General features: G+C 46.0%; 1 protein-coding gene across 5 annotated transcripts in view; it reads right to left on the bottom strand.

Annotated features, from left to right (window-relative positions):
- LOC115470254 (DPY30 domain-containing protein 1-like) overlaps nucleotides 1-22,901 on the bottom strand; it is a 103,624-nt gene that overhangs the window by 57,343 nt on the left and 23,380 nt on the right. For all 5 annotated transcript variants that reach the window (XM_030203267.1, XM_030203270.1, XM_030203266.1 and 2 more), the window contains exon 3: nucleotides 19,399-19,509. In XM_030203267.1, coding sequence (XP_030059127.1) covers nucleotides 19,399-19,509 — 111 coding nt within the window. The remainder of the gene's footprint in view (nucleotides 1-19,398; nucleotides 19,510-22,901) is intronic.

Here is a 22,901-nt window from a genome sequence, read left to right as displayed (position 1 = left end):
TCTTCCGCCAGGGTCGCTTTACTCATACTACCCCTCTACTTAAGTCGCTTCACTGGCTCCCTATCCGTTTTCGCATCCTGTTCAAACTTCTTCTACTAACCTATAAATGTCCTCACTCTGCTGCTCCCCAGTATCTCTCCACACTCGTCCTTCCCTACACCCCTTCCCGTGCACTCCGCTCCATGGATAAATCCTTCTTATCTGTTCCCTTCTCCACTACTGCCAACTCCAGACTTCGCGCCTTCTGTCTCGCTGCACCCTATGCTTGGAATAAACTTCCTGAGCCACTACGTCTTGCCCCATCCTTGGCCACCTTTAATCTAGACTGAAAGTCCACCTCTTTAACATTGCTTTTGACTCGTAACCACTTGCCTCCACCTACCCTCCTCTCCTCCTTCCTGTACATATTAATTGATTTGATTTGCTTACTTTATTTTTTGTCTATTAGATTGTAAGCTCTTTGAGCAGGGACTGTCTTTCTTCTATGTTTGTGCAGCGCTGCGTACGCCTTGTAGTGCTATAGAAATGCTAAATAGTAGTAGTAGTAGTAGTAGTAATCTTTCCTGGCCAGCAAGACCCGGGAGACACCCTTCGACAAACCCAAGGAAGCAATTTCTAGGCTCTCAACTTCTAGGCCATGAAGGCCAGAGACTGAAGGTTGGGATGCAGAAGAGTTCCTTTATTCTGCGTGATGAGGGTTGGAAAACAGTCCAATCTCCACGGCTCTTTGGAGAATAATCCCAGAAGAAGAGGGAACCAGATCTGCCGTGGCCAGTAAGGTGTGATCAAGATCATGGTCCCGTGGTCTTGCTTGAGTTTTAGCAAAGTCTTCCCTACAAGAGGTATGGGAGCACATGCATACAGAAGGCCTGTCCCCCAATGCAGGAAGAAAGCATCCAACGCTAATCTGCTGTGAGCCTGAAGTCTGGAACAGTACTAAGGGACTTTGTGATTCAGATCAGTGGCAAAGAGATCCACTGAGGGGGTGCCCCACACTCAGAAGATCTTGTGGGCAATGCCCATGTTGAGAGACCACTCGTGCAATTGCATGACCCTGCTCAGCCTGTCAGCCAGACTGTTGTTTTTGCCCACCAGATAAGTGGCTCAAAGGAACATGCCGTGCTGGTGAGCCCAGCACCACATCTAGACGGCCTCCTGACACAGAGAGTGTGATCTGGTAACCCCCCTGCTTGTTAGTGTAATACATTGCAACCCGGTTGTCTGTTTGAATGAGCACAATTTGGTGAGATAGATGATCTCTGAAAGCCTTTAGAATGTTCCAGATCACCCAGAGCTCCAGAAGGTTGATCTGAAGACCTGTTTTCTGGACGGACCAAGCTCCTTGAGTGCGAAGCTCATTTACATGAGCTCCCCAACCTAGGACAGATGCATCTGTTGTCAGAACCTTTTGAGGCTGAGGAATTTGAACTGGTAGTCCCAGGGTCAAATTGGATTAAATGGTCCGCCAGAGCAGAGCGTAAAGAAGCTCTGGAGATACTTGAAGGACATCCTCTAGATCTCCCGTAGCTTGACACCACTGGGAGGCTAGAGTCCATTGGGCTGATCACATGTGAAGGCATGTCATGAGAGTCACATAAACTGTGGAAGCCATGTGGCGTAGCAGCCTCAACATCTGCCGAGCTGTGACCTACTGAGAGACTCGAACCTGAGAAGCCAGAATGACTAGTGTCCAACTTTTGGTACTTGGAGAAAAGCAGGAACTTTTTGTGTATAAAGCAGGGCTCCAATGACTTGCTGGGCAGGGTGAAGATGGGACTTGGGGTAGTTTATAACGAACCCTAGTAGCTCTACCACTCGAATAGTCCTCCGCATGGACTCCTGAGCACCATCCTCTGATGTGCTCCTTAGTAGCCAATCATCGAGGTAAGGGAACACATGCACCCCCCAGCATGCGCAGCGATGCTGCAACTACTGCTAGGCATTTGGTAAAGATCCTGGATGCAAAGCAACAAGGCAACATATGGTACTGGAAGTGATGTGTTCCCAGCCGAAACTGAAGATACTTCCAGTGAGCAGAAAGTATTGGGATGTGTGAGTATGTGTCCCTTAAGTCCAGAGAGCATAGCCAATTGTTTTCCTGAATCATTGGGTGCCCAGGGAAATCATCCTGAACTTTTCTTTGACCAGGAATTTGTTCATGGCCCTTAGATCTAGGATGGGATGCATCCCTCCTGTCTTCTTTTGCATGAGGAAGTGCCTGGAATAGAATCCCAGCCCGTTTCCCCCTGGTGGAACGGGCTCGACCGCATGGGCATTCAGAAGGACGGAGAGTTCCTCTGCAAGTACCTGCTCGTGCTGAGAGCTGAAGTAATGAGCTCTTGGTGGGCAATTTAGAGGTTTTCGAAGACAACCGAGGGCATATCTGAGGTGGACAAGAGTACTCACCAGTCGGAGGTTATAAGGGGCCACCTTTCATTGAAAACCTTCAGCCTGCTGGAGCCAGTTAAAAGCTCGTCCCTGCTTTGACTGAGGTGCAGCATGGGTCTTAGATGCACGCTGTTGACGAGAACGTGTGCTCTGGAGTTGAGCCTGAGCAGGCTGGTGAGGAGAGGTAGCATACCTACTATTATGAGAAAATGAAATCATTCTATGTATGTATTGTGATTATGCTTACCTTAGAGAAATGCATGCTATGAAATAATATAATTAGTTAGGCCTTACTACAGAGTAAAGAAAGGTCATGCATAGGCCATGACTTTAGTTCACTAGCTCGTTAGCAAGGAAATAGGATGAAATCATCTCAATCAGCTGAGTATGTGAGCCTTATCTCAGTAGCCATTAGAGGGAAAAGCAAAGAAATGTTTACTTCATTAAATATTGTCCAGAAAGTTCTGCAGCTGTGAAAAGCTTGTCAGAAGACCTTCTCAACTATATCATCACATTGGTATGTTTTAATTAGCTAGAAGTCTACTTATCTTATTAGAGAAACATGACTTGAAAGACAAGAAGAGTTTTATTGTTTTCAAGCTCATTAAAAACTTAGTTAGAAGCTGCACCTGGTGATTGGAACGATAACAGTAGTTCTTTACTATTTAAAGGGTATACTGAATCAGTATAGTCAGACTGCTGCCATCAGGATTTTTGCCTTGATGGATTCTCTCTGTGCACAGATCTAATAAACTGCAGAATTTGCTCAGAGTCCTGAGAGTGTGCTTTTCTTTGGTAAGAGATTCAAATTTCCCTAACACCTACAGCTCTGGGATTAGTAGGCACCCCTCCTCGACCTGCCAAAAAACCTCCTAGATGAGGAGGTTGTTGCGGAAGGCGCCCGGTGGAAGAGAGAAGAGATGGTATAAGTGTGTTTCTTGATTTGTTCAGTGACCTCCTTAACCTTCTCTCCAAAATGGTTATCCCCCTGGCAGGGGGCATCCGCCAACCTCTGCTGAACCGACTTACGACACGCCTCCTGCTGCTTGGTAATCTGGCATACTGACTCGGACTGCTCTGGTGGGAGAGAGTCCACCAAAGTCTAACAGCTTGCGCACCGATTCCTGCAAGTACATACTCGTAAAAAGCTGGCAAGATTATAAACGGGACACGAGCACTGAGTCTTGGAACATCTTCTTCCCAAAAGACTCCAAGATCCAAGCTTCTCTGCTTGGGGGCACCAAGGCATAGTCTTTAGAACTCCTGGCCCTTTTGAGAGCAGATTCTACCACCATGGAATTGTGAGGCAACTGGGGCCTATCAAAACCAGGTGTGCTGTGGATCCGATACACGGTGTCGATCTTCTTAGGTAGGACAGGGACCGACAGAGGGGTCTCCCAGTTTCTATCGAGGACTTCCTTGAGTACTTCATAGAGAGGGACAATCACAGCCTCCCTAGGAGACTCGTAGTCCAGGACCTCGAGCATCTTAGCCCTGGGCTCATCCTCCACTTCCAAATAAAATGGAATAGCTTCAGCCATTTCCTTCACATAAGAGGCAAATGAAAGGCTCTCTGGAGGAGACTTTCTCCTTTCAAGCAGAGGGGAGGGTACCTTGGAACCTCCTCTGACTCCCATGAGTGTTCCTCATCAGTGTCAGACAGAAACTCCTCGTGGGAGGGCTGAGACCGAACCTGCCTCGACTTTCAAGGAACCATGTCCCCATGAGGGATGTTGAGGAGTTGGCTACCGCCTCAACTCTGACGAAGCTTCCTCCACTGACAAAGAGGAAGTACTGACATGGGTGGCAGTTGACATTGGGCTACCCGTGGTGCCCACACCGCAGGCTGAGGGCCAAGCAGGCTGCAACAGGCGGCATGGTGGGCACAGGCACCCCCGATACCGATGCAAACCATTGCAAAAGGTCATCCAGCAGCTCAGGGAGCAAGGCCCGGGTACACTCATCGAGGGCCGACACTGGGAAAAACTGGGGTGCCGGCTCCAAGACAGGGTGCAGAACTGATGGGGCAGAGACGGGAGATGGGCCCTGGCTGCTTGGAGACAGAAGCATTGGCACCTCCTAAATAGAGAGGGAGTGATCCTCCCGGCGCCCACGCCCCAGAGCTCCCGCACCTTGCGTCGAGGACGACCGATGCCGATGCTTCTCGGCCATCGCCCAGAGCTCAGCATCGAGACTCATCGGTGCTGATGAGGATAACATCAAATCCTCACGTCACCTCAGGGTTGGGTCCAACACTGGCCAGTCCCAGAGGCCCTGTTCAGCAGTTGGCATCAAGAAAGTTGGAGACCCACTCAATGCACTACTGATCCTAGTGTCCATGGGTCTGGAATCAGCCATATGGACCGATGTTCCCGATGCTGATGCAGTCTTCGACGTTGATGCCGCCACCACCACCAACCTTGATGCCAATCCCGAGGACTCGGACCTGGATCCAAAAATCTTCTCTTATTAAGCCTCTGGACGCCTGAGTCCTCTTCTTCAACCGAAGGAGGATACAGTTGGCAGGGCTATGGTCGGGCCCTAAGCACTGAAGACACCAAGAATGGGTGTCTTTGCCAGAGATTGTCCGATTGCACTGGGTACAGCACTTAAAGCCATTGAGTACTTTAGTGGGCATGGAATGAAAAACCTCCACAGCCAAATCAAAAGATGCGATGGTGCCTGAAAAAAGGGGCAAGGCACCAGAAAAAAGTCAAGGGAAAAATACAACTGAAGACTAGGGAGATGGGCGTCCTTCTCCCAGGGTTGCCCAAATCGGCATAATCGAAAGCCGATTTTGGGCGTCCTCAACTGCTTTCCGTTGCGGGGACGATCAACATTCCTGGGGGGTGTGTCGGAAGCATAGCGAAGGCGGGACTGGGGCGTGCTTAACACATGGGCGTCCTCAGCCGATAATGGAAAAAAGAAGGGCATCCCTAACAAGCACTTGGCCGACTTTACTTGGTCCATTTTTACTTGTGACCATGCCTCAAAAAGGTGCCCGAACTGACCAGATGACCACAGGAGGGAATTGGAGATGACCTCCCCTTACTCCCCCAGTGGTCACTAACCTCCTCCCACCCTCAAAAAAAAAAATTTTTTTTCCAGCCTCTATGCCAGCCTCAAATGTCATACCCAGCTCCATGACAGCAGTATGCAGGTCCCTGGAGCAGTTTTAGTGGGTGAAGTGCACTTCAGGCAGGCGGACCCAGGCCCAGACCCACCCCCACCTGTTACATTTGCAGTGGTAAATGTGAGCCCTTCAAAACCCACCACAAACCCACTGTACCCACATTTAGGCGCCCCCCTTCACCCCTTAGGGCGATGGTAGTGTTGTACAGTTGTGGGTAGTGGGTTTCGGGGTGCTCAGCATCCAAGGTAAGGGAGCTATGCACCTGGGAGCAATTTCTGAAGTCCACTGCAGTGCCCCCTAGGGTGCTCGGTTGGTGTCCTGGCATGTTAGGGGGACTAGTGCACTACGAATGCTGGCTCCTCCCACTATCGAAACGAAAGATGGACGCCTATTTTGTTTTGATAATACGGGTTTCCCCACCCCTTCCCGAGCACGCCCTCAGGAAAACTTGGGCGCACCATTTGATTATGCCCCTCTTAGCAATTCCACTCCACTGTATTAAATTCCCAGACTGCTTCCAAGCTGGTTGTTTTATGAAATTTCTGCTTTTGTAGGATTTTATTCCAGGTAAACGCGATTCCTTTACTTGCGTTAATTTGTCTGCAAAGTTCAACACACCCCAGCTGTGTATCCAATAGGGTATTGGTATCAAGCCTGCTAGTGATGCAATGACGCAATTGTATCTATTGAAAACAGTGTTTAGGGTTCAATGTATATTTAGAACCCAGCTCAACAAAGATGAACTATCTGGAAGGAGCATGGAGATCTCTCAATTTCCGGACTCCAATACATTGCTGATCTTTCCAATTCATGGTCTCAGCCTGAATTTTGAAACGGGAATTATTCCATATAGGCAGGGATGTGGAATTAAGCCATTTAGTAGACACTGTTGTGTCTACTTGTTGAAAAGCACGTATGGTGGAAAGAGGAATAGGGTTCGCAGAAAACTCAGTTTGAAAGAACACTTTTGGCAAGTAGTAGTATAGTGGTATGGGATAACAAAATTCTTGTTCAAAACAAAGCCAGAGAGGAACTTCAGAAAATTCTTGCTACAATACCCAATATGCTCCATGGTGCCTGTTGAAAGCTACATGATAGTAATAAAAAAAGGGGAAATTAACACCCCCGAGATTTTTGATACATTTCAATGTCCTTCCTGCTATCTGAGGAGGCTTATTATTCCAGAGATAACAGAGAAGCAAATTCTCTATAGATTTATAAGTCGCAGGAGCAAGCAGTACAGGTAATATGCTCAAGATGTAACTCACTTTGGGAAAGATCATCATTTTGATATTATCAAGGCATCCGCACCACGATAATCGTAATGGGGACCACCATGAAGTAAGGTCTTTAACAGTCGACAGGAGTTGGGCTGTGTTCTACTGAAACATGTCCTCCACAGCAGGGGAAAACTGCACTCCCAGATATTTTATACCATATGGTGTCCATTAAAGCTTATGGAAGCTCACAAGAGAAAAGCTGTCCGGGCAGTTGAGAAGAAATTCAGTCTTAGTAGTATTAATCTTGTATCCTGAAAGTACTGACTGCAGGGCTATGGTACTGCGTATGGCCAAGATAGATTCAGGAGTGGTACGCAGGAGTACATCATCTACGTAAGCTGATACTTTAACATAGACATCACCACATTGCACTCCCTGTATGTTCACATTCTGCCTGATGGCAATCAGCAGAGACTCAAGGGTGATATTAAAAAGTAGAGGTGAGAGAGGACACCCTTGTCAAGTTCCAAGATAGAGCCTCTAGACTCTATGAGAGGCCTTTTCAGTGACTAAGGCCATCATAATATACGACATAGTAGTAGTTTGAGCCTTCAAAATAATATTAGCAAAAAACCTTGTATTGTCACTGGAGTAGCGTCCATTCATGAAGCCAGTTTGATCTTGCTGGATAATCAAAGGCAATACTGACTGGAGTTGAGATGCAAGAACGTTTGCAAAAATTTTGGAATCAACATTCATGAGTGACAATGACCTAAAATTTTGGATGTACAGTGAGTCTTTCCCTGGTTTAGGGAGCACCGTGACCACAGTCTTTGTGAATGTCCCCTTCACATTGCCAGTTGTAATCAAGTATGAAAAAAATTCAGTAAGTCTGGGTACCAGAACAGAATGAAATTGCCATATAGAACTCAACCGTAAGGCCATCGGGCTCTGATCCTTTCCACCATGCCGTACTCCTTAACAGATGACTCCTTAACAGTCGATCATACTTCTTCCTCCTTGATCTGCTCTATTAATCTCGAGTTAGCTACATCAGACAGAGTAGGATGAGGAAGCACCTCAAAAGGGCTCAGGGAGGAGTCTGAGGAAGACACCTCAGTGGAGTAAAGCTGATGGTAAAACTCCTTAACTTATTGTAAGATAGCCTTTGATTTGGTCAATGTTACATTAGAAGCAGTTCTGAGAGCGTGAACCCCCGAGAGCTCTCTTTTACCCTTTAGATACTGAGCGAGCAGATGCCCACTCTTGTTATTTTCAGCACAGTTCAAGGCAGACTGCAAAAATATGCACAAACTAGCTTGTCTACACAGTTGTAAATTATACACATATTTCAAACACTGCAGTAGTGACATGATTTGTACATCAGTAGGATCTGTCTGATGATTGTGCTCTAGCTGCCATGTACGTACTTCAAGTTTCTCTCTTTTTCAGTTTTTTGACGCTTCTTGATTTTGTGCTAAAACTTTGTATTATATCATGAATGTAGGCTTTAAAAGTATCCCACACTGCTGGCCAGCTAATGTCTTCAACTCTGTTCAGGTCAAAAAACTCAACTATAGCCTTACTAACCATCTCTGTAAAACCTTCCTCCTATAAAAGTCCAAACCACTGAATGAGAGGAATGTCCTATTTAGTTTCTGGGAAAACTTGTGTAAACAAACATATCAAACATCTGACAGAAAGATCCTATATAATATGCTTGTTTAACTTTTTTTAAATTTTTTGTTGAGTGCTCATATGTCTTCAAAGGACTTATATAGACCATAAGGTCTAAACTTAGTCCAGTTCAGCAGCAGTGAAAAGCACTGGCTCGGCGTGCCTTCAGCCTTCCCTTCTGTCTCTCAAGCGCTGGTCCCGCCCTTGCGGAAACAGGAAATGAGGGCGGGAACTGGCTGAGGCAACGGCGCGCGTGCCAACAGAGAGGGCTCTGCGTGCCCTCTCTGGCACGCGTGCCATAGGTTCGCCATCACTGACTTAACAGTAAGAAGGCAGTATCTGGTAAACATCTTATCAACTCTAACAACTAAACTATACCACCCATGGAATAGAGAGCCCAAAATAGACATCAAATGGGAGTGGGTACATGTGTGACACAGCTTTCAACCTCAAACATTTTACAGGAGGCAATCAACTGGGGAAACAAAAATTAAAACACACACTCATATCTCATATACAGACAGAGCTGGTAGAAGAAAACTATCTACAGGAAACAATAAGCAAGTTGTATATGCACAGAGTCAAATGAGATGCAGAGAGTTATTCTCCTTTAATTCAATCAGGGCTGCAGTTTACTACCCATATTACCTAAGCAGGGTAAAAAGCATAACAGATTACAGACAAACTTACAGTACAATGCCTTTTTCTCAGCAGGATGTAACCAAATAAAATCACAAAGGACTGCAAATATATTTTTTTAAAAGCAGTCTATGATAAGCAGAGCAACTGCTATTAAAGGTATTACTGTAATCTTGCAATATAGGGTCCATTAATGTATAACCTAGCGGAGACGGCAGATTGTAACTCCCGATGAATAAATGAAATACAAAAATCAAACACAGGAACTTTTCAGGATGCTTCCATCCCCATCAGGCATTCAGAGTCCAGGAACTCCTCCAGTGCTTTCAGGTTGGTAAAATCCTGAATACAGTTATTCAAAGTAACCTGGTTGGGTAAAACATCCCATAGTGTGCATTGACTGCCTTCAACCTAGTGTGAAGCACCATAAGTTGCTTCCTCAGTCTCATAGTATTATTACGAACAGGAAAGAGAACAGTGTGCCCTTCAAATTTAATTGGTGCCTTTTAATCTTGCTGGCTGGTTATATCTCAGTAGTGTGATGGGGTCCAGTGGGCCCACTCTATTTCAAAGTATCTAGCAAACTTAATATCCAACAATGATGGTTTCAGAGACCCCAAGAATCTGATGGCATCAGGTCCTTTTTTTCCCTCTGGAATGCCCAATGTGCACAGGTTGTGCCTGTGTGATCTATTTCTATTATTAAGATCCTCAAAGTATGTTTTTTCCTATCTTTGCTGGAGTACCTTTCTTTATATTCGCTTTGTACTTTTATTGTAAACCACCTTGATTACTAGAAAGGTGGTATATCAAATTTTATAAACTATTTCGGCATTCCTGTGCAGGCCACATATGTTGTCTTCATCCCCATGTATCCTTACTTCCACAGTATCCAACCTGGTATGAAAGACCGTCATATTTCCTTTCAGAGCGGTAAGTTCTGACTTTATTTTAGCTGTATCCTCTTTACTGTCAGCAATAAGCTCTTTAATCTCCTGTATTTCAGACATAATAGACACCAGCAATATCTCTCCTGGTTTGTCAGCTACCAATTTTTGCAGAGAGAGAAGCTCAGTTTTACATAGGAACATAAAAATAGCCATGCTGGGTCAGACCAATTGTCCATCAAGCCCAATATCCTGCTTCCAACTGTGGCCAATCCAGGTCACATGTAACTGTCAGAATTCCAAACAGTAGCAAGATTCCATGTTACTGATTCCAGGGCAAGTAGTGGCTTCCCCCATGTCTATCTCAACAGAGGTGTAGCCAGGTTTTGAAGTCTGGGGGGAGCAGACTTTTCTAAAATAGGCGCTAGTCAGTGTTAACAAGGCAGCGGGCTGATGTTTTTGCTCAGATGCAATGTTTAACACAGGCTGCCTCTGCTGCATCCTGCCTATGAGGAAACAGGAAGTTACATTAAGAGACAGGATCCAGTAGAGGTCCTGTGACTGGCTGGAGCAGTCAGCCTGTCTTCTTAACTGCAATTAAAAATATTCAGATTGTGAGCATAACCTCAGGAATAGTAATTGTGACTCTACAGGATGTGAGACCACTAGTTCTGAGCATTTTTAATTTGGATGACAAGGGCCATTGCCCCAGAGCCTATTTTCAAATAGGGCCAGACACTAAATCCCTGCAAAAAGACACTTAAAACCAGTGCTTTTTTGTAGAAAATAAGGTGCCGGTACTCATTATGGGCGGGGTCACCACATATGGCCCCACCCCTATGATAGCCACACCCCTTACACCAGCCATGGCACATATAAACAGACATCATTGAAAATATTATACTAGTATAGGAGAAAAAAATGTGATTTTTTTTTTCATTATAAATCATTTCTGTAAGCTGTTACAGCTCCAGTATACCCAGTGCAAAATAAGACAGGCAATGTAAATTCTCAAATTGGACATATTCCAAACACTAAAATGAAAATAAAATGAATTTTTCTACCTTTGTTGTCTGGTGACTTTGTTTTTCTATCCATATTGTCCCAGTCTCTGATTCTGCTGCTCTCTATATGTTCTCTTAATTTCATTTCCAGGGCTTCCTTTCCATTTATTTCTTTACTTTCCTTTCTTTTTCTTGCCCTACATCCATAAGTAAAAGATGTGTCCTCCTCCGTGGAATTGACTGGAGGAGGTATAACGTGGATCCAGCTTTTGCCTATTTTCTCCATCCATGTGCAGTTTTTCCTCCTCTCTTTCCTTTCCCTCATCTCCATCCATGTGCAGTTTTTCTCCTCTCTTCCCTTTCCCTCATCTCCATCCATGTGCATCTTCTTCTTTTTTCTTTCCTCCTCTCCATCCATGTCCAGCACTTCTCCTCTCTCCTCCCCTCCATCCATGTCCAGCATTTCTCCTCTCTTTCCTCCCCTGTATTCATAGAAAGCAATAATTCTCTCTCCTCTCTCCAAGTCCAGCATTTCTCCTCTCTCCCCCCAAACCCCTCCATCCATCCATGTCCAGCAATTCTCCTCTAGCTCCTGTCCTCTCCATCCATTTCCAGCATTTAACCTCTCTTCCATGCCCTCCCCTCCCATCCATGTGCATCTCCTTCCTGTCTTCTCTCCCCTTCATCCATGTCCAGCATATCTCCTCTCTCCCCTGCCCTCCCCTCCCATGTCCAGCGATTCTCCTCTGTACTCTATCCTCCTCTGCCATCCATGCCCAGCGAATCTCTCTTCCCTGGCCTCCCCTCCCATTCATGTCCAGTATGTCTCCTCTCTCCCCTGCCCTCCCCTCCCATCCATGTCCAGCGATTCTTCTCTGCAACCTGTCCTCCCCTGCCATTCATGTCCAGCGATTCTCCTCTCTCCCCTGCCCTCCCCTCCACGTCCAGCGATTCTCCTCTCTCCCCTGCCCTCCCATCCATGTCCAGCGATTCTCCTCTCTCCCCTGCTCTCCCCTCCCCTTCATGTCCAGCGATTCTCCTCCTCTCTCCCCTGCCCTCCCCTCCCATCCATGCCCAGCGATTCTCCTCTCTCCCCTTACATCGATGTGGAGCGATTCTCCTCTCTCCCCTGCCCTCCCCTTCTATCGATTCATTCCCCAGCCCGTCCTTCTTCTCCCCTGCCTGCCTTCCTGCTATGAAGCAATAAAGAAAGGCTGACAGAGTCAGAGCTTCCCTCTGCGAGTCCCACCTATGCGGAAACAGGAAGTTGAAACAAAGTAGGCGGGACTCGCAGAGGGAAGCTCTCTCAATCACTGCCTGCAGCCTTTCTTTATTGGGCGTAAGTGAAGGATATGCAATCTGCTAGCCAATTGGAGATTGTGCGTTTTCCGATGGCAACTCCCCTCCTGTTGGGAATCAAAAGAAACAAACAACTGGGTGGACTGTCTAAAAGGCTTTGTCCGCTCCACGTAAAAGGCCAATGCTCTCTTGCAGTCCAAGGTATGCAAACTGATTTTGCCAGGGCGGGTATGAGGACGTGGAAAAAATGTTGGCAAGACAATTGAATGGTTCAGATGGAACTCCAACACCACCTTTGGCAGGAACTTAGGGTGTGTGCGGAGGACTACCCTGTTGTGATGAAACTTGATATAAGCTGCATGCACTACCAAAGCCTGAAGCTCACTGACTCTACAAGCTGAAGTAACAGCCACCAAGAAAACGACCTTCCAGGTCAAGTATTTCAGATGGCAGGAATTCAGTGGCTCAAAAGGAGCCTGCATCAGCTGGGTGAGAACGACGTTGAGATCCCATGACACTGGTGGAGGATTGACAGGGGGCTTTGACAAAAACAAACCTCTCATGAAGCGAACAACTAAAGGTTGTCCAGAGATGGGCCTACCCTCTACATGGCGGTGATAAGCACGAATCGCACTAAGGTGAACCCTTACGGAGTTGGTCTTGAGACCAAACTCTGACAAGTGTAGAAGGTATTCAAGCAGGGTCTGTGTAGGACAAGAAAGAGGATCTAGGGCCTTGCTGTCACACCAGACGCCAAACCTCCTCCATTTGAAAGAGTAACACCTCTTTGTGGAATCTTTCCTAGAAGCAAGCAAGACTCCGGAGACACCCTCTGAAAGACCCAAAGAGGCGAATTCTAAGATCTCAACATCCAGGCTGTGAGAGCCAGAGACTGGAGGTTGGGATGTAGAAGTGACCCCTCGTTCTGAGTGATGAGGGTTGGAAAAGAGTCCAATCTCCATGGTTCTTCGGAGGACAACTCCAGAAGAAGAGGGAACCAAATCTGATGCGGCCAGAAGGGTGCAATCAGGATCATGGTTCCACAGTTTTGTTTGAGTTTGAGCAAAGTCTTCCCTACTAGAGGTATGGGAGGATACGCATACAGAAGGCCTGTTCCCTAATGCAGGAGAAAGGCATCTGATGCTAGGCTGTCGTGGGCCTGAAGCCTGGAACAGAACTGAGGGACCTTGTGATTGATCTGAGTGGCAAAAAGATCCACCGAGGGGGTGCCCCATGCTCGGAAGATCTTGCGGACTACGCCCATGTTCAGTGACCACTCATGAGGTTGCATTATCCTGCTCAGCCTGTCGGCCAGACTGTTGTTTACGCCTGTCAACTAAGTAGCTTGGAGAAACATGCCATGACGATGTGCCCAAAGTCGTCACAGAGGGTGAGATCTGGTGCCCCCCTGCTTGTTGGTGTACTACATGGCAACCTGATTGTCTGTCTGAATTATGATTACTTGGTTGGACAGCTGATCTCTGAAAGCCTTTAGAGCATTCTAGATCATTCTTAATTCCAGGAGGTTGATCTGCAGACCTTTTTCTTGAAAGGACCAGGCTCCCTAAGTGTGGAGCCCATCTACATGAGCTCCCGACCCCAGGAGAGATGCATCTGTTGTCAGCACTTTCTCTGACTTAGGAATTTGGAATGGCCGCCCCATGGTCAAATTGGATCGAATCGTCCACCACTGAAGAGAATTCCAAAAGCTGGTAGACAGTTGGACTACATCCTATAGATCCCCCGCAGCTTGAAACCACTGGGAAGCTAGGGTCCATTGAGCTGATCTCATATGTAGACATGCCATGGGCGTTACATTAACTGTGGAGGCCATGTGCACCAGAAGTCTCGACATCTGCCGAGCCGTGACCTGCTGAGACGCTTGAACCATGGACACCAGGGACAGAAGGTTGTCCGCCCTTGCCTAGGGAAGATAAGCTCGAGCTGTCTGAGTGTTCAACAGGGCTCCAATGAATTCCAATTTATGACAAACCCCAGTAGCTCCAGCACACGAATAGTCATTCGCATGGACTCCAGAGCACTCTCCTTCGAGGTGCTCTTCACCAGCCAGTCGTCGAGATAAGGAAACACATGCACTCCCAGTCTGCGACTACAGCTAGGCATTTGGTAAACACTATGGGCGCAGAAATCAGGCCAAAAGGCAGTACACGGTACTGAAAGAGCTGTGTTCCTAGCCTTAATCGAAGATACTTCCTGTGAGCTGGAAGTATCAAGATGTGGGTGTAAGCATCCTTTAAGTCTAGAGAGCACAGCCAATCGTTTTCCTGAATCATGGGAAGAAGGGTGCCCAGGGAAACCATCCTGAACTTTTCTCGAACTAGAAATTTGTTCAGGGCGCTTAGGTCTAGGATGGACGCATCCCCCCTGTTTTCTTTTGCACAAGGAAGTACCTGGAATAGAATCCCAGCCCTTCTTCCCCTGGTGGAATGGGTTTGACCGCTCGGACCTGCAGAAGGGCGGAGAGTTCCTCTGCAAGTACCTACCTGTGTAGGGAACTGTAAGAATGAGCTCCCGGTGGACAATTTGGAGATTTGGATTCCAGATTGAGGGTGTATCCTGACCGGACTATTTGAAGAACCCACCAGTCGCAGGTTATGAGAGGCCACCTTTGGTGAAAAAATATCAACCTCCCCCCGACCGGCAAGTCGTCCAGCATGGACACTTTTACTGAGGCAATGCTGATCTGGAGCCAGTCAAAAGCCTGTCCCTTGCTTTTGCTGGGGAGCCGCAGAGGCCTTAGGCGCACGCTATTGACGAGAACGAGTATGCTGGGACTGAGCCTGGACAGGCTGCCGAGAGGCAGGAGTGTACCTACGCCTAGCATAGGAATAGAGAGCACTCCTCTTCCCTCCAAAAAAAACCTCCTAGATGAGGAGGTAGTAGCAGAAGATGCCCGGCGGGAGAGAAAATCCATAGCATCATTGTGCTTTTTGAGCTGGTCAACCAGATCCTCTACTTTCTCACCAAAAAGGTTATCCCCCCAGCAAGGAACATTCGTCATCCACTGCTGGACCGAATGATCCAGGTCAGAGACACGTAGCCATGAGAGTCTGCGCATCACTATACCTTGGGCAGCGATCCTGGATGCTAGATCAAAAATGTCGAACATACCCCTGGCCAGGAATTTTCGACACGCCTTCTGCTGCCTGACCACCTGATGAAAAGGCTCTGCCTGCTCCGGAGGGAGTGCATCAACCAAGCTAGACAGTTGCCTCACCGAGTTCCACAAGTGGATACTCGTGAAGAGCTGGTATGTCTGGATTTTGGCAGTGAGCATAGTGGCCTGATGCCTGATACGCTTTCCTCCCAAAAAAGTCTAAGGTTCTAAATTCTCTGCTTGGGGGCACCGAGGCATAGTCCCTAGTACTCTTGGATCTTTTGAGAGCAGAGTCCACCACCTTGGAATTGTGCGGTAGCCGAGACTTCATCAATCCAGATTCCCCGTGGATCCGATATTGGGATTCAGTTCTTTTCGGGATCACGGGGTTAGACAGAGGGAACAACCAGTTTCGCATATGGACTTCCTTCAGTACATTATGCAAAGGAGCCGTTGCAGCCTCTCTAGGTGGAGAAGGATAATCCAGGACCTCGAGCATCTCAGCCCTGGGATCATCCTCAACCTCCATAGGGAAGGGAATAGCCACAGCCATTTCCCGGACAAAGGAGGTAAAGGATAGGCTCTCCAGTGGAGACAGTCTCCTTTCTGGTGGAGGGGAAGGTTCAGAAGGAATCCCATAGGACTCATGAGATGAAAAGTACCTGGGATCCTCCTCTTCCTCCCACGAACGCTCATCTTCAGTATTGGACAAGACATCTCTCAGAGCAGTCCAAAACTGAGCCTGCCTCGATGCCGAGGAACGACGTTCTTGATGGCGGTGCCGAGAAGTCGATGCCCGAATGGACTCCGGTGAAGCTTCCTCCACCGAGGTCGAAGGAGAGTCAACCTGGGTGGCAGCCAACAACGATGCAGCAGGCGGCATCGAGGTTGGGGACCTCACCACAGGCAAAGGGCCAGATACCGCTGCAGCAGATGGTACGGAAGGCGCAAGCACCCACGACACCTAAGCAGACTGGCGCAGTAACCCTTCCAGAAGCTCTGGAAGCAGGGCCCTGATGCGCTCGACGAGAGCCGCCGTCGGACAAGGCTGTGGGGTCAGTATAAGAGCCGGTGGCAGAATCTGTGGAGGTTCGGGAGCAGGTACTGGGCTGCTAGACCGACGCATCGGCACCTCCTGAATAGAGGGGGAGCGATCCTCTCAGTGCCGATGCTTCTCGGGTGCCAAATCCCTCAACGCTCCGGAGCTCCCGGCACCGTTTGTCGAAGGAGAATGATGACGGTGCTTCTTCGCCTTCATTCGACACCCGTCATCGAGATTCCTTGGTACCAATGAGGAAGACGTGGAATCCTCATGTCTCCTCAGGGATGGGTCCGACGAAGGTCAGTCCCGGGGGGCCTGCATAACAGGAGGCCTCGAGACAGGTGGAGACCCACTCGATGCCTCACTGCTCCCAGAACGAGTTTGTCAGGAGCGAAGGTAATGGCTGTGGAACGACTGATGCGTCCCTCGATGTTGACGCCGCCGACCTCGGTACCAATGTCGACGTCGAAGGACCGGACCGAGCCCAAAGTCTCTCAAGACACTTGAGTCCATTTCTTCATGCGAAGGCACAGACTACAAGCGACTGGGCTATGGTTGGACCCAAGGCACTAGATGCACCAGACATGGGTATCCGTACCCGAGATTGTCCGGTTGCACCGAGTACAACGCTTGAAGCCGCTGGGTGTCTTCGATGACATGGAAGGAAAAACGAATTCGGCAAAATCAAAAGATGTGATCGTGCCTGCTAAAATTGACCCATGGTCCCCAGGTTTTAATGAAAGAGCTTAGGCTCTACACACAAATTCTGCCTTTCATAGATTCTGTGCCTGGTTGCAGGGGGCCTGGCTATTGTGGGGTGGGTCCCTCAGTGATCACCCCAACCCTGAAAGGTGGCCTGGCATTTGAATACCAGCACCTTTTTTTCCTAGAAAAAACGCACTACAAAGAACTATGGTTCTTTCAGTGTCAGCTTTGTAAAGAAAAGAAATGACTGGTATCTCCACCAAATTCCAGCAGCATCCATGGGCCAGATTAATAGCTTGCGGCTGCCTAGACTGTTGGTCATCTGCAGGCTGTAGGTTATAAGCTCTGTTTGGTAACCTTGGGTGGCAAGGTTTAAATTTTGGATTTTGCATTTTTATTATATATTGATATTTTGCCTCAGCTGACTCTTCCCCTAGTGTGAGTAGGGTGGAAATGTTGGATATTAGGACTTCTATTTTATGAGTTTTAATTATTATATTGCTTAATTGAATTATTTAAAAATGTATGTTTATCAGCTGAATTTTAATATGCTTGTAAAGTAGTTTTCTAATTTGTATTTATCAAATTATATTGTAAATTGGTCTGGGTGCATATATGAAACTAAGAGAGTGGAATATATGTATTAGATTAAATTAGAAAGCTGGTTGATGTTGGTTAGTGATGGTAGACAGGAGTTGTCTAGCAAGGCCATGAAGACCTAGGAGGGAGGTTGGCTGTTTAAGGAACAACCTTAGTAAATTCATTAACTGTTTAGATTATTGCAAAGCTTGGGGCTAAGACATGGAAGATTGTGTGGTGAATTACATATGATTGGTTAATGCTCATCTACATAAGTACAAAAGTAATGCCACACTGGGAAAAGACCAAGGGTCCATCAAGCCCAACATCCTGTCCACAACAGCGGCCAATCCAGGCCAAGGGCACCTGGCAAGCTTCCCAAACGTACAAACATTCTATACATGTTATTCCTGGACTCAGGAGGTCAAGTTTTATTGGTTAGTAACTGGGATATATCTTTGAATTTGGTATACTTGAGCAGACTAGATGGCCAATTGGCCTTTTTTTTGTTTTGTTTTTTTGCAAATGTTACTATATTTTCCAACCAAATGCATAACTTTGTTATTAAACTATGTTCTTTAATGTCATTGCTGCCTTACTGTTGTGTATATAGTCCCTCTCCTACTGTTTCCAATTTGTACAGTATTTGGATGCCTTATAATTAATGCTCCCACGGGCTATTTTTATTGTGTCTGCCTTTTTCTAATATCATGAAGTATTATATAGTGTTGTTTGTTTTGTCAGTTAAGCTTCTTCTGTGTTTTATGTATTGTAAATTTATTTGGTATGTTTTATACCAGATTTTAGTTTATACACTGCTTTGTTACTTGCTTCCTCAGGAAAGGTGGTTAAGTAAATCTTTGAATAAACTATGAGGCTCTTTTACAAAGTATGGGAGGGCTAACGCGCGGGTAGCATGTGCCAAATCAACACTATCGCTGGGCTAGCGCGTGCACCTGGCAGTAATTCTGAGTTTGGGGCGCGCCAAATCTGTGGTTGAAAATAATTTTCTATTTTCTACTACGGGGAGCATTCCCAGTGGTAATCAGCAGTTGGCACGTGCTGCATGGTTATCGCATGGGTAGCGCATGAGCCCTTATCGCTAAGTCGATGAGTGGCGGTAAGGGCTCAGGCCATAAATAGGAGCATGCTAGTTTTAAATTTCAGTGCACGCCCATTTCCCGGCCCATTAAAAAAAAGCCTTTTTTCCCAGCCACGGTAAAAAATGGCCCAGCGCGCACCCAAAACACCCACACTACCGCAGGCTGCTTTTTACCGTGGTTTAGTAAACGAACCCCTATATCTTTTATTAAAAAACGGTCATTGTTGCTTTTTTGGGGTTTTCAGTATCTCAAAATCAGACATGCGTTCCTTTCTCTGTGTTCCCAGTGGAGTAGCTTAATGGTTTGTGCAGTGGGCTGAGAACCAGAGGAACTGGGTTTGATTCTACTGCAGCTCTTTGTTACCCTGGGTAAATAATTTAATCCTCCACTGTGTCAGGTACAAACAACATGGGAGCCCACTGGGGACAGAGAAAGTACCTGAATATTAATACATGTAAATCACTTTGGTTGTACCACAGAAAGGCGGTATATCAAATGCACTACCCAATACACCTAAACCTTTATCCACTTGATTATAATTAAGTGCAGTGAAATATACTAAAACTGCTATTAAATCCACTGGTCCTGCACTCTGTGGTCTTACTTTCACTTCTGCTGTCATCTGGAGCTCTTCTTCTTTCAATTTGTCTAACCTTTGCAATTCCAATCGAGCTTCCTCACGCTCTCTTTCCAGCTGCTCCTTCTCTAGTTTATTCTGTTTGTTGCATGCAAACAAAAATAGAATTTAAACAGATTTAAAAATAGGGTTTGGCCCTTTCCATTAAATTATAATCTAGACATAGTTCTGGCAGTTCTACTGGTCTTAAAGAAAACTGGATTCTTAGAAAGGTGCGAGACCTTTATTGGATACACATAAAAATGATCTTGTGGATGAGCTTTTGAGACCACATAGTCCTATTTTCAAATTTAATTGATTTCAAAATAATTTGTATATCATCATTACCTGTGGATGTTTTGTGTTAGTCCGGTAAAGGTTATCATAACCTGCTAAAGAATCCCAAATCAGACATATGAAGATGTGTGAATAGAAAAAAATACAAATCAGTACATCTAGCTTAAGAAGGCTTATTTTAAGTTTGTTCGTCATACACAATGAACTAGTATGCAAGGTGGTGGTATGAAATCCAACTCATTGTTATAAATGTAATACTACAGAAAGGACATTTATATACGTGACTTGATCATGTACAAAGGCCACATACTCTTGGACATTGATCACAGAAAGAACATAAGAATAGCCATACTGGGTCAGAGCGATGGTCCATCTAGCCCAGTATCCTGCTTCCAACAATGGCCAATCCAGGTCACAAATACATGGCAGAATCCCAAATAGTAGCAAGATTCCATGCTACCGATCCCAGGGATAAGTAGTTGATTTCCCCACATCTATCCCAATAGCAGACTATTGAAATTTTCTCCAAGAACTTGTCCAAACCTTTTTTAAACCCAGATATGCTAACGACTGCTTCCACATCCTCTGACGAGTTCTGTAGGGGTAAACCCCTGCTTATATAACTATAATGAGAGCTTGATAACAACCTCAGCACCAGATACTTCAAGCCATGCATCCATACAGCATGAACTGTACCCCGATCTAACCAAGGTCCAGCATCAGCAAAAAGAGATTGCTTAAGAACTGTTTGCCCAACACAATCACCTGACAACATTCTTACTAAGCGACATCCACCTCAAGTCACGGTGACTAAGCTACTTTGAAGCTTGGGCCCAAGAATGAAATCAAGGCCACAGAACTCACGTCACTGGACCATTTGGAACCTGAGATCCCGGAATTGCAATGAGCTTGAATGTGTGTGTCAGGTCTTTCCTGTTTAGAAATGGCGTTCTTTTGAATTTTATGTTATTGTATTTAATTGTTAACTGCCTAGGTCTGATATAGAGTGGCAGTATATAAAGTTTTAACATAAAACAGACATAATTTGCTGATACAACATGACTTTTAATTTCCCAGGTCAAAATCTTCAGAATATAGAAAGGAGCTTGCTTATCTTCAAGAATTCTGCCTCCACCAGAACTGTATAAAAAAGCGCTGGAAACCAAGAAAAAGGAAGTTGTTTTTTTCCATTCGGCCCGAATTACCATCATTCAGGTTTTTACCAGCCATCCACACTGCCTGCACTGCTGGGACCTGCCGGGGATCTTCTGCATCCAGCTGTTCTTCTACCCTCATCTAGATCCAGGTTGTATAGCAGCTCTGTTATTGCTAAAGGGTAATGATAGCAGGGGCATTTTTCCAAAATGTTCAGTCGGACTTAGACATCATATGTCTAAGTCCGACTTTGGCTGTTTTGGAAAAAAATGTCCAGTGGTGTGCTGGTAAATTTTTAACAATAGGCTCTCTCTCCGGTCCACCTCTGCGCCCCACCCAAAATTGCAGAGCTGGCTATAGCCATGGGGGGGGGGGGGGGGGGGGGGCAATGCATTACTCTCTCTAGGAAAAAAAATTAAATGATCCCAGGTTCCAATCTAATTCATGTTTAATGTGGGATAAAATGCCATAAATAAGTAAATAAATATAAACTTTTAATGTTGAGCACCTGATTCTCAAAGTGAACATATTCCAAACGCTATAATGAAAATAAAATGATTTTTTTTCTACCTTTGTTGTCTGGTGACTGTTTTTCTGATCATGCTGGCCCAGTATCCGATTCTGCTGCTATCTGTCCTCTTAACTCCGTTTCCAGGGCTTACTTTCCATTTATTTCTTTCCTCCTTTCTTCTTCATTTCTGGTCCTCAGCTTCTGCCTATTTTCTTCATCCATGTGCAGTTTTTCTCCTCTCTTCCTTTTCCCTCATCTCATCCCCTTCCTCACTCTTCTCTTTAGGGCCGTGCCTAGGGTCTCTGGTGCCCCCCTGCAGACTATCAGTTGGCGCCCCCCCCCCCCCTCCGTCTAGCAGAGCAGGAACAGAAGGGAGCAGGCAAGTAAGCCAGACTTCAGGAAAAAATAACACTGTATGTATCCCTCATTGATAAGTCTCTGACTCTAAAGTTTAGCAATTTCATTAAAGCAAAATGTATTTTCATAACACTTCAAAGATTTCCAACTCAAAATAGGAATGCTAATTGAAAATGTGAGCAAAGTCCTCTTAGTTTCCAAAGATTCTTTTTCTAATCTCCTTTGCACCAAAGGATATAATTCAGATCAAACATTTCTCTCTGATCAACTATCTCAGATCAAATATTTATTTCAGATCAAATATTAAGGTTTCCTTGCTTACAGTCACTTAAATCTACCTAGCCTTTATATAGCTTATAGGATTTAAACACTCTTAAACTGAAATTCACCCTTTTCTATTCTTCATAAACTTCAAGTAATCCTGAAATATTCAGATCCTTTTCTCACTAGACTCAAACTTCAATCTCCACCAACCTCTTTTCATTCATATTTTCTCATTTACCACATAATCAGGCACTCTTTTATAATTTCAGTCAACACACACAGGAACTCACAGCTGCATGTCTCTCTTGGCCAAACCGATGGTCAGTTGCTCTCTCACTCTGTTCCTTGCCGGGCAGATTTCTAACAGAAGCTGATTATCCAATCAGAGAGCTCTATTTGAATGCAGATTAACACACAGCCACTGGGAATTTTTAGTCAAAAACACTAGATAAACCCTTCGTTTTTGGACCAAACTTCACACTTTTGATCACTCACTCTGCTGCTCCCCAGTATCTCTCCACACTCGTCCATTCCTACACCCCTTCCCCTGCACTCCGCTCAATGGATAAATCCTTCTTATATGTTCCCTTCTCCACTACTGCCAACTCCAGACTTCGCGCCTTCTGTCTTGCTGCACCCTACGACTGGAATAAACTTCCTGAGCTCCTACGTCTTGCCCCATCCTTGGCCACTTTTAAATCTAGACTGAAAGCCTACCTCTTTAACATTGCTTTTGACTCTTAAGCGAATGCTACATACCTGTAGAAGGTATTCTCCGAGGACAGCAGGCTGATTGTTCTCACTGATGGGTGACGTCCTCGGCAGCCCCTCCAATCGGAATCTTCCTAGCAAAGACCTTTGCTAGCTCTCGCGCGGTCGTCTTCCCGCCCGAAACCGGCTCGAGCCG

Source organism: Microcaecilia unicolor, chromosome 5 (assembly GCF_901765095.1).
Source record: "Microcaecilia unicolor chromosome 5, aMicUni1.1, whole genome shotgun sequence".
NCBI classification, from domain to species: domain Eukaryota; kingdom Metazoa; phylum Chordata; class Amphibia; order Gymnophiona; family Siphonopidae; genus Microcaecilia; species Microcaecilia unicolor.
The sequence above is the reverse complement of the archived record's forward strand: the minus strand, read 5'-3'. Positions and strand labels throughout refer to the sequence as shown.